Raw genomic sequence first — 18,516 nt, 5'->3', positions numbered from 1 at the left:
TGCTCTACACATGCTTCTACAGTCATACAAGTTTTCAAAGATAGACAAGGATTAGTTTGCATTGTAGTTTGGAATAAATTAATTGATGAACCACAAACTATTCTAGTTAACAATTTCATGATGTTTGTAGATCGTTTATCAGCCAGCATAAGAAGTATTTAATTAAGTTTGTCAAAGAAATAATGTTATGTGAGTAATATAAGGTGCATTTGACAATTATGTTTGTGTTTTATCAATAAGACTAATCATCAAAAATGGAATTTTGGTGAGAGGATTTGGAGGAAAGATGAGCAGAAATTCCATGCCAGAAATGATTATATCCTATAAACAGAATATGTTGCAAATAGTCAAAAATGCAGTTGTTAACTATAATGTCATAGTTTTTGTAAGAAAAAATATTGAAAAGGATTGTTGAAATACTCTTCATTGATTTTAAATAAGCCTAGAAATACTTTAAGTTTAGTATATAAGGTTGTATAATTTCCTCAGTATTTTATTAACATTAGCCATCTTTACATGTTAGTTCATCGTGGTAACTTTTAATTCTTCAGATTTAGATTGCCAGTAGCACAGCTAGTAATATACGCTCCACACATATAAAGTCCCAAGAGATTAAGAATATCATGCTTTAGAATAACTAGCCCACTTTATATGCAGCCATTATTTGCTCAATCCAAGTCTTCAATCAAAAAGGTACCATGAGCTTCTAAACTAAATCTGTGCATTCAAGTGAACTTTGAGCTCTTCTAAATGATTTCTGTCTTTGATTTGTAATAGGAGGGCTGAAAGTGGAGGTACCATTGCATTGCATGACCCTTTCACTCCAGGTCAAGTTAACAAGCACTCAGAAGATAACAGGAGAATCGGTTTCCTATTGAAGGAACTGAATGCAGTGAAAGAATCTAATAAAAAGGTCTGTTCTTAAAGTTCAGATGAACAGTGCTCTGTATTTTTGGCAAATATGTCACTTGACTTCATTAGCAATGCTTTTCTGAATTTCTGTCTATTAACAATTGAATCATTAATGTGCTGAGTTGCTTTAAAATATGTTCTATAATTTTTATATGAAATGTTTCTTTTGAACTTGCTATGAAATTTGGAATAGACTTTACAATATAATTAATAATAAGTTCCATTTTATACCCATAGTAAGACAGTTTTACAAATAATCTATTTTATTTTTTAATTTGATTAATTTGCATACAATCCAAATATTGATATGTTACGGTCACTAATATTCACTACTAAACTAAAATTGCAATAGATGGATATAATTATCAGCTTAAGATATCAGGGGTAGCTCATGTTTGAATATTACTTCATACTGCAGAATATATCTGTTGAGGGTGAATTAGTAGTTTAGTATTTTGTGATTAATTCCCTCTTATAACAACAGAGATTTTCCTAATTTCATTTTACTGGCTTGGTAACTTTTGCAATTAATTTATTTCTGACCAGAAAAGTTATGTCTTACTGATCATTCAAATACATATATTGTAATATGTTTGTACTTTTTAGCTTCAAGATCAATTGTCAGAAAATGAAGAAGAAATGGAAGTATTAAAACTGAATCTGGAATTGCAAGATAAAGCAGTAGAAGCTAGAGTGGCAGAAAAGGCTGCAGGTACCTTTTTGTAGAAATTCAGTGGTTTTCTGAAGCTGCTGACATGATACCAAGAGTATTAGCTGTATTTGCTAAAGGTGCAAGGGTTTAAAGTTTTTTGGCAGTTTTAAGAGATACATAAAGTGAGTAACTCTGGGATCCTGGTACTAGCTGGCTGGATAGGTTTACCTGAATTCATACTGATATTGGCATTAAATGCATTGTTAACACCATGTCAATTCAATCACAAAAGAAGCTGTTTGTTTTGTTGAAAGGCCTTGAGTCAACATGGGAGAATAATGATTACTAGTGCCTTTACCCTCCATCCAGCAGTTCAAACATTGCTTATTGTTTTAACTGGTTCAAAGCACCAGGGCATCTTTTGTTTGGTTGCATTCACACTTATCTACAACTGAGCCTATTCTTACCAAAGTACTGGCTACACAATACAAGCTGAACTCAAGCTTTGGTATTTCACATTTAATTATTTAGTCCTCTAACTCATGAGTCCGATGAAAGGATTTCATTTAAATTACATTATTTCTAGCCTCTTTTATCATATATTAGCTTTTAATTTTAGCTCTAAGGCTTTTATTGGTTGATCTGTTTCAACCAGTTGTATTTTTGCTTTTCATTTAAATAGATAAGCTGTTCAAAGTTAATGAGTGAACAGGTTATACTGGGAAATAGCTGCTGTTCTGTTTTCCTCTGGTATTTAGTGCAGCACCATTTTACATTGTGATTATTCAGCTTTTTAGTGAAGGAAAATTTAGAATCCTGGGGCTCGTCAAATAAAGCCACCATTGCAGTTATATAATTGTGTGAATGGAAATGCTCAATTTTAAGTTCAAAGAAAATGTATTTAAAATACATATATGTCACCTTATACAACCTTCAGATTCATTGTCTTGCAGGCATACTCAAAAAATTCAATAACCATCATAGAATCAATTAAAGACTGCATCAACTTGAAAGTTCAACCTGTGTGCAAGCTGTGCAAATACAAAAAGAAAAAAATAATAAACAAACAATAAATATTGAGAAGATGAGATGAAGAGTATATTAGAGCATATTGTAGATGTAGTGGGTATATCAAAACACTAACTTCAGCCACCAATTTTTAGATCTGATTAAGGGCGGTAGGTTAAAATAGCTCTGGACAATGGATTTCTTAAAGCTGTGAATCACAGTTGGAATGCTGATTGAACATTCATTTGGGGATCAGTAGTGTGGGTGCAAAGAAGGAGATGTGAAAGTGTATTACAATCAAAGGAAACATTGTAGATACATAGGATTGTCCTTTGATCTTTAGCATATAAAATGTCATATAATGTTGGGTCAAATAGACCTCTTCCTCCAAAAGGATGTCAACATGATGCCTGCTTTGTCTCATTGTGTCGAATAAAAGACTACTCCATGTCTATCAGCTACGTCTCTTATACAACTTTGTCTGCATGACTAGAATCCTTAGAAGTGAGTTCCCAGGTTGTGGGAACAAATTAATGATGGGGTAAGTGAAGTTATCCCCTGGCTCAAGGACTGATGGTTAAGGGGTAATAACTGTTCCTAAACCTGGTGGTGTGAATCCTGAAGCTCCTGAACCACCTCTTCGATGGCAGCAGTGAGAAGAGAACACGACCTGAATGTGAGAGTCCCTGATGATGGATGTTCCATGTAGATGTGTTCAGTAACAGAGAGGGCTTTACCTGTGATGGACTGGGCTGTATCCACAACTTTTTGTAGGATTTTTCTACACAATCTAAAAATCTACAAATATCTAAATTAATTTTTAGATATTCAGTTACACACCATGCAGTATTTTAATTGGTAAACAGATGTTTTCTTTGATCGTATATTTTGAACAATAATGATTGCAGTTATTTGAATATAGAAAGAATGGCACATTTTGATACTCTTCGATGTTTAAAAAATAGTGAGGTTGTGCAGTTGCCATTATTTAATGGTACTGTATTTAAATAATGTATATATCCTTTCCAAGACAATTTAGGATGAATTTTCCTCTGCAGCCATCTTGAAATTCGGTGAGATCATGATGTAATTAAACAGAAACTGCTACAGGGAGAATTGATGCCAATTACCTGCCTAAAAAGAATTTCATGCCTTCCGACTCACACCGCTCTGGTCAAAAAATACAGTTGCTAGTGTAGACACAGAACATGAGTTACAGGCAATGTTTTTTAGTGCTGTTGCCTGAGACCATTTTTTTTTTGAAAAATCAAAGTTCAAAATTTCAAAGCAAATTTATTATCGATGTATGTGTGTATCAACATCCACCACCTTGAGATTAATTTTCTTGTGGGCATTCACAGTAGCTCAAAGAAATACAATAGAATCAATGGAAAACTACACAAAGATTGAAAAATAACCAATGGGCAAAAGAAAAACAAAAATACAAAAAAGATAATAATAGTAATAATAATGAATAGATAAATAAATAGTAAGCAAATAATACAGAAAACATTAATTGTAGAGTCCTTGATAGTGAGTGCACAGGTTGTGAAATCAGTTCAGTGTTGAGGTGAGTGAAGTTCTCCATACTGGTTCAGGAGCCTGAAGGTTAAAGGGTAATAACTTCCTGGCTCCTTCCCAATGGCGGTAGCGACAAGAGAACTTGGCCTTGGATGGTGGGTGTCCTTGAATATGGATACTGCTTTCTTATGGAAGTGCTCCTCGTAGATGTACACTGTGGTGGGGAGGGCTTTTCCTATAATGGACTGGGTTGTATCCACTACATTGTGTAGGCTTTTCTGTTTTGGGGCATTAGTCTTTCCATACCATGCAATGGTGCAACCAGTCAGGATACTTACAACTGTGCACCTATAGAAATTTCTCAAAGGTTAAATGACATGCTGAAACTGCAACTTCTAAGAAAGTGGAGGTGCTGCTTTGCCTTATTGTAATGGCAGTTACATGCTGGTCCCAGGACAGATCCTCTGAAATGATAAGGCCAAGGAATTTCAAGTTACTATCTTTCTCCACTTCCAATCCTCTAATGAATACTTGTTTATGGACATCAGGTTCCATCCGTCCTCCAGTCAATAATTAGCTCTTTGGATTTGCTGATGTTAAGAGAGAGGTTGTTGTTGTGGCACCATTCAACATGATTTTCAATCTTCATCCTATATGCCAATTGGTCACCAACTTTGATTCAACCAAGAACATGGTATCATCAGCAAACTTAAACATGGCATTGGAGCTGTACGTAGCCTCACAGTCATAAGTATAAAGTGACTAGAGCACATGACCAGGCACACAATCCTTGTGGTGCGCCTGTGCTGATGGTGATTGTGGAGGAGGTGTTAGAGTTGATAGAGATGTGGAAATGTCAGATCATTGAAGAACACTCTTTCCCTCTTGTCCTTTCACTTCAGCCCTCAGGATGTATAATGTAATAGTGAGCTCAAGAAAATCCCCACACTTCCCCTCTCTCTAATGTGCACACCCCCATACCATTCTGAGTTTCCTCAAAGCATTCGTTGAAAGCATTTCCTCAAAGCACTCCACCACTTCACTATTGGTGAGTTGCATTTTGGCAATGGACATTTCTCTGTATTTCAAAAGACCAGTAAGGCAGAAGTCAAAGCTTAATGTAAAATTTATTATCAGAGTACATACAAGTCACCACATACAACTCTGAGATTCTTTTTCCTGGAGGCATACTCAACAAATCTGTGGAATAGTGACTATAAGCAAGATCAATAAAAGAGCAAGTGGAGCATAGAAGACAACAAACTGTGCAAACGCAAATATCAATAAATATCAATAAATTACAAGAGCATGAAAGAACAAGATAAAGAGTCCTTAAAATAAGACCTTTGGTGTGAGAACAACTTAATAGATGAATGTAGTTTTTTTTAATTAAACAAAATATACTTTATTCAAAAATAAAATTATGTACAATAAACCATTCAATGACTCAATCCTTTTCAAATGTTTCCATTGAGGTCTTTACATTTCCACACTTTTTGCCACCCAGGTGGCACTCTGTTATTCCATATTTACATACCCTTGTTGAGGGGTATACACCCCGTCCTCCTACCCCTCAACTGCCGCGGGGAAAGAACCCTAAAATGTGGTCCTTCCCCACCGGGCCCTTGCGGTGGCTGCACCAAGTTTGAGTGCGTCCCTCAGCACGTATTCCTGCTGCCAAGAATGTGCCACTCGGCAGCATTCCCCCACGGACATCTCCATGTGCTGGTAGACCATCAAGTTTCAGGCCAACTAAAGAGCGTCTTTCACCGAGTTGATTATCTGCCAGCAGCACCAGACACTGGTCTCTGCATCCCCGTGAACAGCCCGTAGATCAGAGAGTCCTCTGTTACGCAGCTGCTGGGGATGAATCTTGACACTGTCCCGTCCATCCTCCTCCACACCTTCTCCGCAAACCCACGGTGTACAAAGAGGTGGGTCACTGACTCCTCCTCACTACAGTCTTCCCGTGGGCAGCGGGGTGTGGAGACGACGTTGCGGGCATACAGGAGGGATCGGACTGGGAGGGCCCCTTTCACCACCAGCCCGGCGAGGTCTTGATGCCTGTTGGTGAGCTCTGGTGATGAGGCATTTTGCCAGATGAACTGGATGGTCTGCTCAGGGAACCAACCCACTGTGTCCATCACGTCCTTCTCCTGCAGTGCCTGCAGGATCTTATGTGCTGACCACTGCCTGATGGCCCTGTGGTCAAAGGCAATGATCTGGAAAAACTTTTCTATGAAGAACAGGTATGGTGGCAATGACCAGCTGATAGGGGTGTTGCGTGGGAAAGGGTCCAGACCCATCCTTGGTAGCCAGGGCGACAGGTAGAACCTGGGCACATAGTGGTACTTTGGTGCCCACAAACCTGGGATCCACACACAACCTGATGCAGCCACACACGAAGTTGGCCATCAGGGTGAGGGTGACATTGGGAACGTTTTGCCCCCATTGTCCAGGGGCTTGTGCATGGTGGCCCGTCTGACCCGCTCCATCTTGGATCCTCAGACGAATCTGAAGACGGCTCAGGTGATTTCCGAGCTGAAGGAGCGGGGGCAGGCCACACCTGCACCAAGTACAGCAGCCCTGAGAGCACCTCACACCTGATGACTGAGGTTCTTGCCCGTTATCAAAAGGGAGCATCCTCCCCACAGTCCCAGTTTCTGTTTGACCTTGGCAGTCCGCTCCTTCCAGTTCTTGTTGCATGCCTCGACCCCTCCGAACCAGATCCCCAGCACCTTCACATGATCAGACCTGATGGTGAAGGGGACGCTAGATCGGTCGGGCTAATTGCCAAAGAGCATGGCTTCGCTCTTCATGCGGTTGACCCTGGCCCCCGACGCTAGCTCAAACTGTTCGCAGATGCTGATCAGCCTGTGAACTGACCTTGGATCAGAGCAGAAGATGGTGACGTCGTCCATGTGCAGGGAGATTTTGACTTGAATCCCTCCACTGCCTGGCAGCATCACCCCTCTTATGCCCCCATCCCTCCTGATGGCTTCGGCAGAGGGTTCTATGCAGCAAACGAACAATATGGGAGAGAGGGCAGCCCTGCCTGACTCCAGACCTGTTGGGGAAGCTGTCTGTTCCCCACCCGTTGACCTGGACTGCACTACAGCATGTCTGTGTAGAACAGTTTGATCCAATTCTGGATTCCCTCCCCAAATCCCATTTTGGAGAGTACATCCGCCATGTACGTGTGCGATATCCTGTTGAAGGCTTTCTCCTGGTCCAAGCTGACCAGGCAAGCATCCACCCCACTGTCCTGCACATAGGCGATGGTGTCCCTCAGCAGCACGAAGCTGTCTGAGATCTTCCTGCCCAGTACAGCACAGGTTTGGTTCGGATGGATAACCTGCTCCAGTGCAGACTTGACCCTGTTGGCAACAGCCTTGGACAGGATCTTGTAGTCCACATTCAGGAGTGAGATGGGCCTCCAATTTCTAATGTCCTCCCTCTCTCCCTTCTGCTTGTAGATGAGGGTGATGATACCCTTCCTCATGGGTTCTGACATGCTGCCTGCCAGAAGCATAGTGTTGTACACTTCCAGCAGGTCGGGGCTCATCCGGTTCCACAGAGCCGAATACAACTCAACCGGTAAGCCGTCACTTCCGGGAGTCTTACTCGACTCAAAGGAATGGACTGAGCCAGTCAGCTCGTCCAGGGTCAGTGGCTGCTCCAGACTCTCCCGCTTGCCGTCGTCTAAGACCTGCGTGATAGACGACAGGAAGTTGCGGGAGGCTGTGGAATCTGTGGCTTTTCTCCGTATAGACCGGCATAGAAGGACCTGCAGATCCTCAGTATGTCTGTCTGCGAGGACGCGACTGAGCCGTCCTCTTCCTTAAGGTTGTGGATCACAGAGCTCCCCCTGTGCACCTTTTGGAAGAAGAATCATGAACATGTCTCGTCCTGTTCCACGGTTTGGACCCTTGATCAGAAGATGATCTTGGAGGATTCAGCGGCGAAGTGCTGGGCTTGCCGGCCCTTCACTTCCCGTAGTTCCTCCCTGACATCCACCCCCCTCGGCTGCAGAAGGAGGAGTTGTTGCAACTCTGTCTGGAGTTTACGCAGTTCCCTCTGTCCCTGCCTTGCTGTCTGGATACCCTTGCAGATGAAGAACCTCTTGATGTTCTCCTTGGTGGCTTCCCACCAGTGAATGTTATCCCTTCTGGTTCAAGAGCCTGATGTTTGAGGGGTAATAACTTCATGAACCTGGTGGTTTGAGTCCTGAAGCTTTTATTTCTTCTACCTGATGGCAGCAGCAAGAAAAGAGCATGGCCTGGGTGGTGAGAATCTTTGATGATGGATGCTGCTTTCTTATGACAGCATTTCATGTAGATGTACTCAATGGTTGGGAGGACGAAAGAGTGGACATAAATCCTATCTGCAACCATTCTAATTAAGACGGAGTTTTGTGGTTACAGGTGAGGTTAGAGGGAGACTCATATATTGGGATTATGATTGGTAACAGGGGAACAAATGAAATGAGAATGCTGTCAGAATATGTAGAAAACGAATACCAAAGTATGGAGGTTAATCTTCAGTTATATAGTGTTTTGGGACTGCAACTGGAGTAATGTGTTCAGTGTTAGTCTCTTGGTACAAGAGCTCATCTAGGCTTACTGAGTTGTATTCCTTTCTATCCAGTTCGATCCTGTGTCGGGAATTCTGGTTTCTCTTTTCACCCTGCACCTTTTCTCTGATTTCCCTCAAACATTAATCATTATTCAGCATTTTCTGTTTCACATCTTCATGCTGTACTTAAGCAACAACATTTGAAAATGTTTCTATTTTCACATTTACGCTGTCTTAGTCAACATCACCTCTCCTAACCCCATTATCACCTCTGAATAGTAGACATCTTTCTAATAATCCTCCAGTACTGTCAGACAGTATTAGAACATCGAATATTTAACTATATGAACAGGCCTTCACCCCACCGTGTCTGCATCCAACAAAGGGGTCTGCACCTTCACCTTGACTGCTAGGGCAACCTTGTGCCTTATTTTAGTCCTCCTGATTTCTTTCTTAAGTGTTCCCTTGCATTTCTTATAGTCCATAAGTTTCTCATTTGTTCATACCTGCCTAAATCTCTTTTTTAACCATGCCTCAATATTGCTTGAAAACTAAGGGTCCCAAAATCTGTTATATTTACATTTTAATCTGACAGGCACACTCAAGCTTTGTATTCTCAAAATTTCACTTTTGAAGGCCTCCCACTTACCAAGTACACCTCTGCCAGAAAACAGCCTGTCCCAGTCCACGCTTGCCAGATCTTTTCTGATAACTTAGAATTGGCCTTGCTCTGATTTAGAAACTCTACCTGTAGATGTGACCTATCTTTTTCCATATTTAGTTTGAAACTAATGGTATTATGATCACTAGATGCAAAGTGTTCCCCATCACAAACTTCTGTCACATGTCCTGTCTCATTCTCTAATAGCAAATGAAGTATCGCACGCTCTCTCCTTGGGACTTCTATCATCTCATTAAGGAAACTTTCCTGAACACATCTGACACCAACTATCACATCTTGTCATTTTACAGTATGGAAGTCCCAGTCAATATGTGGAAAGTTAAAATCATCTACTATAACAACCTTCTGTTTCTCGCAGCATTCAGTGATCTTTCTACAAGTTTGTTCCTCTAAATCCTGCGGACTGTTGGGTAGTCTATAATATAGCCACATAGCCACAGAGCAGTACCTTTCTTTTTCCTCAGTTCCACCCATAAAGCCTCACTAGACAAGTTATCCCGTCTGTTCTGACTAACCACTGCCATGACATTTTTTCTGACTAATAACTTCTCCATGTTTAATCCTTCCCACTATCACGCCAAAAACAATGGAACCCCAGATATTTAGCTGCCAGTCCTGCCCCTCCTGCAACCACGTCTCACTAATGGCTACAATTTCAAAATTCCCTGAGCTCATCTGCTTTTCCAACAATACTCCTTGCATTGAAATATAGCTCAGGATATTAATTGCACCATGTTCAACCTTTTGATTCCTGACTTTGAGGTCTCAACATTTGTCTCCGCAACCTCTCCACTATCTGTTCTGACACTCTGGTTCCCATCCCCTAGAACTCTAGTATAACAGCCCCCACCACCCGTGCAAAACTAGCAAACCTTCCGCTAGGATATTACTCCCCCTCCAGTCCAGATGCAAACTTTCTCTTCTATACATATCCCACCTTCCGTTGAAGAGAGCCCTATGATCCAAAAATATGATCCCCTCTCTTCTACACCAACTCCTCAGTCACGTGTTAAACTGTATGATCTACCTAATTCTGGCCTCACTAGCACATGGCATGTTTAGCAATCCTGAGATCACAACCCTGGAAGTCCTGTCTTTTAACTTGGCACTAACTCCCTGACAACACACACAAAATGCTGGTGGAACGCAGCAGGCCAGGCAGCATGTATAAGAAGAAGCATTGTTGATGTTTCAGGCTGAGACCCAATCCGAAGTGATAGGAGAAGACAGGAGGGGGTGGGGTGAAGCTAAGAGCTGGAAAGGTGATTGGCAAAAGGGATACAGAGCTGGAGAAGGGAAAGGATCATGGTCTGGAGGCCTCAGGAGAAAGAAAGGGGGAGGGGAACACCAGAGGGAGATGGAGAACAGGCAAAGAGTGATGGGCAGAGAGAGAGAGAAAAAAGGGGAGGGGAAAATAAAAATCAGGGATGGGGTAAGAAGGGGAGGAGGGGCATTAACATTAGAGAAATCAATGTTCATGCCATCAGGTTGGAGGCTACCCAGATGGAATATAAGGTGTTGTTCCTCCAACCTGAGTGTGGCTTCATCTCCCCCCCCCCCTCTTTTTTTCTGTCTCTGCCCATCACTCTTTGCCTGTTCTCCATCTCCCTCTGGTGCTCCCCTCCCCATTTCTTTCTCCCTAGGCCTCCTGTCCCATGATCTTTTCCCTTCTCCAGCTCTGTATCCCTTTTGCCAATCACCTTTCCAGCTCTTAGCTTCATCCCACCCCCTCCTGTCTTCTATCATTTCGGATCACCCCCTCCCCTTCCTACTTTCAAATCTCTTACAACCTTTTCTTTCAGTTAGTCCTGACGAAGGGTCTCGGCCAGAAACGTCGACAGTGCTTCTTCCTATAGATGCTGCCTGGCCTGCTGCGTTCCACCAGCATTTTGTGTGTGTTGCTTGAATTTCCAGCATCTGCAGATTTCCTCGTGTTTGCCTTTTTAAACAAACTCCCTGAACTCACTTTGCAGAACCTCATCACTCTTTCTGCCTACGCTCTTGTTACCTACGTGGACCATGACCTTCAGCTGCTCAATGCTGAGAGCTCGACCTGAGATGTCCTGGACCCTGGCATTCGGGAGACTGTGACATCATCCCCTCCCAATGGTATCTAAAGTGGTATTCCTCCTGTTGAGGAGGATGGCTACAGGGGTACTCTGCACTGGCTGAACTATGTCTTCTCACGCTTCAGATTTCTGATTGCCGCTGCTCTCACTAGCTCATTTAGACTTGATCAGATTGTATGTCACCTTGATACAGCAATAGAGGTGAACATCTCAACACAGTTATTCGGATCAGCTTTTTCCAATTCTACATTGTCACCTGTGTTCAATCCTTAGTTTATCTGCTATGAAGTCCTCATTTATCTATTTGTTTCTCCAGGTTTTACTTTTCTAATGCATACCTGGCCAGTCTTTCTTACTGTTCTCTAAATAAGCCTTTAAATAATCCAAAATTCTGCTGTTTATATTCAAAGTCTCTCCATATCCTTTTCACCCAGTATCTGACAGCGGTTCCTGGTTAAGTAACATTTACTCACACCCATTCACTCTCTCAAGTCAATTAATCAATCAAATACCTATTATGCTGCTGGCATTTAGGGCAGCACTCTCTCAACTGGCTGCAGTTTCCAGGTTTCTGAAGTCTGAAATCTTCCCTGAATTGTATCTCTACTTCTCATCAGCTTTTCAAATCTTTAAAACAAACTACGTTAAACAAGCTTATTGCTCATTATCAAATGTTAATGTTATTATGATACATCTTAGGATGTTTTACTATGGTGGAAGTACAATATAAGGAGAAGCTGGTTGCTGAGTCAATCAAGAATATGTTTCCAAAATCCCTCCTGGAAGTTTGCAAGGTTCAAAAACTGAAATACAGTAAACCTACTTATAAAGTTTTGCTTTAAAGTTAAACATGTTACTTGTAATCATGCCAGGAATAAAACATTATTTTCAAGTTAAGTCAAAGATAATGCTGATGCTTTTTAAAAAAAATTTTGGAACTTCCAACTGTTTCTGGATTTCTTTATTAACCATTGCCAATATTTCAATGTAAATCTTGGACATTGTGTACATTGTAACTTGGTTTAAGGTAACTTGCTATTCTTTGTGATTTAAGTAGTTCATTGTTGAATTGTATTTAAATGAGACATTCATGCAGAGAGAAGCACTTGCTCTGTAATTTACTTATTCTCCCACAGCCTTTCTGTGTTATTTAGTACGATTTCCTTCCCACCCCCTAAACAAACAGGTGACTCCACAGGTCCTGCAATAAAATATGAAGATCTTTAAAAGCACAAGTGGATCTCACAATAGAATTTGCATTGATGTCTGTCAGGAATATTGTATTCTAATGAAGTCCCCTGACACTGGCTACAACTGGTTAGAAAGGAATGTAACTTGGCAACCCTTGTTCCAGCACTTATAGAAGACCAACACAGCACTCCAGCTGCAGTCCTGCCAGAACACTATCTAACTGAAGCATAACCTCCATTCATTGGTGTTCATATTCTGATAGCATTCCCAATTATTTGTTCAACCTTGCATACTAGTCGTTTGCAGATTATGCACTTGAACTCTCAGATAATGCAGCACCTTAGTTCTGTAATCTCTCATTTTTCAGTTTTTATTACCATAATGGACAATTTGTAGTTTTGAATATTATAATCCATTTCTAGATCTTTGTCCAATCTATATCTCATTTATAGTCATCAAAGACTTTTCAGAACTGTAATGTGGCAAGTAATTAATTATTTAACTTCACCTGTACTAAGAATGCTGTTTGTTAATCTGCTCTTAGCAAATGTGTGTCTTGAACATTTACGGTATCTCCTTGATTTTTAGATGGATAGTTTTTACCCTGTCTTTGCTCCCTTGCATTTGTAGATACATTGACTTCACTGCAACACTATTTTTGTTGATATGTCATTCTCAATAGTGATTTTTCATATAACAACCTTGTCATCTATTCTGAGAATGACTTTCACTACCCTAGAACAGATATTTCATTTCAGGTGTAAGATCATATTAATGATTAACAATATTCATTTGATTACCACAAATGTCATTTACACAGCAGTAGAAAGAACATGGATTCGGATTATTCTAGTCTATCCATAAGATGTCCTGACCTAATGGGCTCATTTGCAGTTTATTTTTTTTGAATTACATGGTTGTTCTATAGACATAAGTTTCAAATAATTTGTTCAGTGCATGTTTCGAAACACAAAGTAACAAAATATAACCAACAGCAACTTGCATTTATATAGCACCATTAACAGAGCAAACAGCTGAAGGCACTTTACAGGAACCTGTCAGATGAGGCTATCCCTGATGTTAAAGTGATTTTTGGGTTTAGGTCAAATGCCCAATATCTGGACACCTCCATAAAGAACCAAACTATCAGAATATTATTAAATTCAAATGTGTGATGTATAAACATACATTTGTTCCTATGAAAGTGCCTAAGAAGAAGAATATGAACTGCTTTCATGACTATTGCCCAGTAGCACTCACATCTATGATGATGAAATGCTTTGAAAGGTTGGTCATGACTAGAATGAACTCCAGCTTCAGCAAGGACCTGGACCCATTGCAATTTGCCTATCGCCACAATAGGTCAATGGCAGGCACAATCTCAATGGCTCTTCACTTGGCCTTAGACCACCTGGACAATACAAATGCCTATGTCAGGATGCTGTTCATCAACTATAGCTCAGCATTTAACACCATCATTCCCACAATCCTGATTGTTAAGTTACAGAACCTGGGCCTTTGTACCTCCTTCTGCAATTGAACTCTTGACTGCCTAAGCGGAAGGCCACAATCTGTGGGGATTAGTGATAATGTCTCCTCCTCACTGATGATCAACACTGGTGCTGCTCCTTAGGGGTGTGTGCTTAGCCCACTGCTCTATTCTCTCTATACCCATGACTGTGTGGTTAGGCACAGCTCAAGTGCCAGCTATAAATTTGCTGATGACACAACCATTGTTGGTAGAATCACAGGTGGTGACAAGAGGGCGTTCAGGAGCGAGATATGCCAACTGGTGGAGTGGTGTCACAGCAGCAACCTTGCACTTAACATCAGTAAGACGAAAAAGCTAATTGTGGACTTCAAGAAGGGAAAGACAAAGGAACACATACCAATCCTTGTAGAAGGATCAGAAGTGGAGAGAGTGAGCAGTTTCAATTTCCTGGGTGGCAAGATCTCTGAGGATCTAATCTGGTCCCAACATGTTGATGCAGTCATGAAGAAGGCAAGACAGTGGCTATACTTCATTAGGAGTTTGAAGAAAGTTAGTATGTCAACAAAAACACTCAGTAACTTTGTACTGTGGAGAGTATTCTGACAGGCTGTATCACTGTCTGGTACAGGCTGGGGGGATGTGGAGGGTGCTAGTGCACAGGACCGAACGAAGTTGCAGAGGGTTGTAAATTTAGTCAGCTCCATCTTGGGTACTAGCCTACAAAAGTACCCAGGGCATCTTCGAGGAACAGTGCCTCAGAAAGGCAGCGTCCATTATTAAGGACCACAGCACCCAGGGCATGCCCTTTTTCTCATCAGGTAGGAGGTACAGAAACCTGAAGGCACACACTCAGCGATTCAGGAACAGCTTCTTCCTCTCTGCCATATGTTTCCTAAATGAACATTGAACCTGTGAACACTCCCTTACCTTTTTAACATATATCATTTTTGTTTTTGCACGATTTTTAATCTATTCAATATATGTATACTGTAATAGATTTACTATTTCTTTGTTCTTCTATAATTCTGTATTGCATTGAACTGCTGCTGCTGTTAACAAATTTCATGACAGCTGCTGGTGATAATAAATCTGATTCTGAATGGTAGAACTAGTATCCTCTCTCCATTCACTTCTAGTAATTTTTTCATTTTCGATGCCATTTGTTATTATACTGTATCTCTAAAAGCCAGGCCTCAGGAAGGTGACATCCATCATTAAGTACCCTCACGACCCAAGACTTGCCCTCTACTCATTATTGCCACTGTGGAGGAGGTACAGGAGCCACTCTTTTTTTTTGTAACATTGTGCTTTTTATGTCCTGTACACTACTGCTGACAAAGAGCGGCAAATTTCACAACATATGTCAGTGATAATAAACCTGATTTGATATTTAGGCAAAATAGACAAAATTGACTGTAAAAACATAATCTGTTCATTACCAAGGAATGGCCTGTATATATTCAAAGATTATAAAGATTTATAGATTTTAAAGATTGCCTTAGAAACTAAGAGAAAAATAGAAAGTTTTAGGGGTTTAGAAACTTAACAGCAAAAGGTAGGGCATTCAGTATAGTATGACTGGATTTGGGAATGATAGGGGCAGAGTAACAGGTGCACAGAGAGAGAGAGAGAGGACTGGAAGAGATTATAATTTTAACCAAAATTAAAAAGGTGGGAAGGAGTGAGTTGGAATTATTTGGTAATCCAAACTAAATTTTTTTGATTCATAATAGTCTTAGTCAAACTCGCCGATCATATCTGGCTGTTGGAAAATGAATTTTTGTTGCTCACATTCATAAACATTCAATACTATTTTAATAAATAAATATGCTATCAGAAGTTTTTGCTAATTCATGACAAAAATACGAGCCAATTATTTTTTTAAATATTTAAACATTAAAAGCATGACAAAAAATCACAAAGGACCTTTTACTTGCCCTTCACTCACACAGCCATTCTCCTCTTTTCAAAAGTAAGGATTTGCAGTTCTTGCTTCAGATATCTCATTCCACAGGAACAGTGGGTGAATTTCACATTGCTGGGAAAGAGCAGTGGAAGTTCACTAGACTAATTCATGTGATGGCGACGCTGTTATTTGAAGCAAGATTGGTTCAAGTAAGTCAGCATTTGATGTAGTTCAGAAGAATGAGAGGAAATAGTATTAAAATGCAAAAAAAAATCAAATATGGCTTGACAAACTGCATATACAGACAGTATTTTTTCTGCTGGGGAATCTTAAATTGTGGATCACAGTCTCAGGATGAGGGGTAAGTTGCTAAAGACTCAGGTTAAAAGAAATTTTCTTCACTACAAAATGCTGCAGAGACCAAGTTGTTAAATATTTTTATGAAGGAGTTGGATTTCCTGACACAGAGTACATCAAGGACTATGGGGAGAGTAGGGGAATGTAGTATCGAGATACACAATAGGCCACAATTAATTTGAATGGGAATGGTAGTACAGATCTGAAGGGTTTAAATGTCCTCATCCTTCACCTATTTCTCTATGATATGGTTCTGTAATTTGTTGCAGCATTTTCTTACTGTGGGTGCAAGAATGCACCAGTCACACCTACCAATTTTACCAAAGTCAACACAGATCAGAATGGTTCTTTGGTATTTTGGAAATGCATCTAAAGCCCTTTAAAACTATAATTATTTCATAATTAATTTGCTGTAGCTGACAGCCAGTCTGTCAAGTGCAATTCTATTCATATCTCACAACACTTGTTAAATGATATGTGTTTTCTCATTGGCTGTCTTTGTTTTCATAGTTTTAATTGAAGAAATATATGGTGCACAAAGTGAACGGGATGCAGCTGTTATGTCCAGACTCCGTCTAGCCAATGAGGAAAGAGATGAAGCACTTTTGAAAAGTAAACAACTGGAACAGGCCTTTGAGGGGTACGTGTGTCAGATTTTAAAAAAATTTTCGGACATAAGAGTAATATCCTGAATTAAGCTCAGACTGATTCAAGTGCACTCCATGCAGAACTCCCAATTAATTAGTGCACTTATTTTTACTGACATCCTAGATCCAGATAAATATTATACTCAGCGCCAAAGGTATTCAAAGATATGGCTAAAATATTATACTTGTACTTCTTACACTCTTTTATTTTTGCACTATTCAATTAATTAGAAGACAAGGAATCTGGAGTTAACATTTTTGGTACAATGCTACTCTACTATCCAAACAAAACTTAATTAAATTCAATGTGAAAGCAGTATGTAGTCTGCAATCTGCAGTTATATTTAGGAAAAAGGATCCAAAGTATGACTTACTCGCAAATAAAGTAAATTGCAAGGAAGATAAAGGTACATTTAAAAAAATATATATTCTGGTTTTATTTAAACACCAAAACTCCCCAGTGGGTTCTTAAGTTTTCACAAAATGATTTGAACAGATTGATAAAGGTATTTTCTGAATGGAAAGAAAATAAGTTACTTTAGTTATTTAATAGAATACAGGATTCTTTTTTGAAATGGTATTACTGAACACTTCCTAACCAAAGGGAAGAGAACAAAGTTAAAAACCCTGTGCCAGTCTTTATCAAAAAATATCAAAAATTTGTCATTTTGGAAAAGGATGCAGGTATCTTTCAGTAATGCCAAGCTTTTCAAAACTCTGTCATTTCTTTTGAGCTTGTTCACAAATCTCATTCTTTCTCCTGTCTTTGAACTAATTAAGCACTGGAGCACCCAAGTGCCTCTACTTCCTCGGGTGGTTAAAGAAATTTGCCATGTCCCTCACCAATGTTTATTGATGCACCAGGGAATGCCTTCCATCCGGATGCACTATGTCTTGGTATGGCAACTACTCTACCTGAGCAACTCTCCATGTACATGTGCTCAGTGGTGGAGATGGCTTTGCCTGTAATGTATGCACCACTTTCTGTAGACATTTCCATTCCTGGACATTGGTGTCGCCACACTAGGCCTTAATGTTAGGATGCTCTCCACTGTGCATCAATAGAAGTTTGTTGAAGTATTTGGTGACATGTCAAATTTATACAAGCTTCTAAGAAAGTGGAGACGCTGTTGTGTCATCTTTGTGATGGCACTTGCATGCTGGTCCCAGGACAGATCGTCTGATTTAATAATGCCAAAGAATTTAAAGCTACTGTCCTTCTCTACTTCTAATCCCCTGATGTGGACTGGCTCATGGACCTCCAGTTTCTTTCTCCTGTAGTATTTTTTAATCAGCTCTTTGGTTTTGCTAATGTTGAATGAGGGGTTGTAGTTACAGCACCATTCAACCAGATTTTCAGTCTCCCTCCTATATGCCGATTGGTCTCCATCTTTGATTTGGCCAGCAACAGAGGTGTCAACAACAATTTTAAATATGGTATTAGAGCTGTACTTAGCCACACAGTGATAGGTATGCAGTGAGTAAAACATGGGACTAGGCAGAC

The 18,516-nt window shown here is 40.3% G+C and overlaps 1 protein-coding gene across 4 annotated transcripts in view; it reads left to right on the top strand.

Annotated features, from left to right (window-relative positions):
* mipol1 (mirror-image polydactyly 1) overlaps window positions 1–18,516 on the top strand; it is a 330,956-nt gene that overhangs the window by 140,784 nt on the left and 171,656 nt on the right. For all 4 annotated transcript variants that reach the window (XM_059956627.1, XM_059956599.1, XM_059956608.1 and 1 more), the window contains 3 exons: window positions 778–913; window positions 1,519–1,624; window positions 16,876–17,005. In XM_059956627.1, the coding sequence (XP_059812610.1) occupies window positions 778–913; window positions 1,519–1,624; window positions 16,876–17,005 (372 nt within the window). The remainder of the gene's footprint in view (window positions 1–777; window positions 914–1,518; window positions 1,625–16,875; window positions 17,006–18,516) is intronic.

This window comes from Hypanus sabinus, chromosome 2 (assembly GCF_030144855.1).
Source record: "Hypanus sabinus isolate sHypSab1 chromosome 2, sHypSab1.hap1, whole genome shotgun sequence".
Taxonomy (NCBI): Eukaryota; Metazoa; Chordata; class Chondrichthyes; order Myliobatiformes; family Dasyatidae; genus Hypanus; species Hypanus sabinus.
This window is presented reverse-complemented; position numbering and strand designations above follow the sequence as displayed.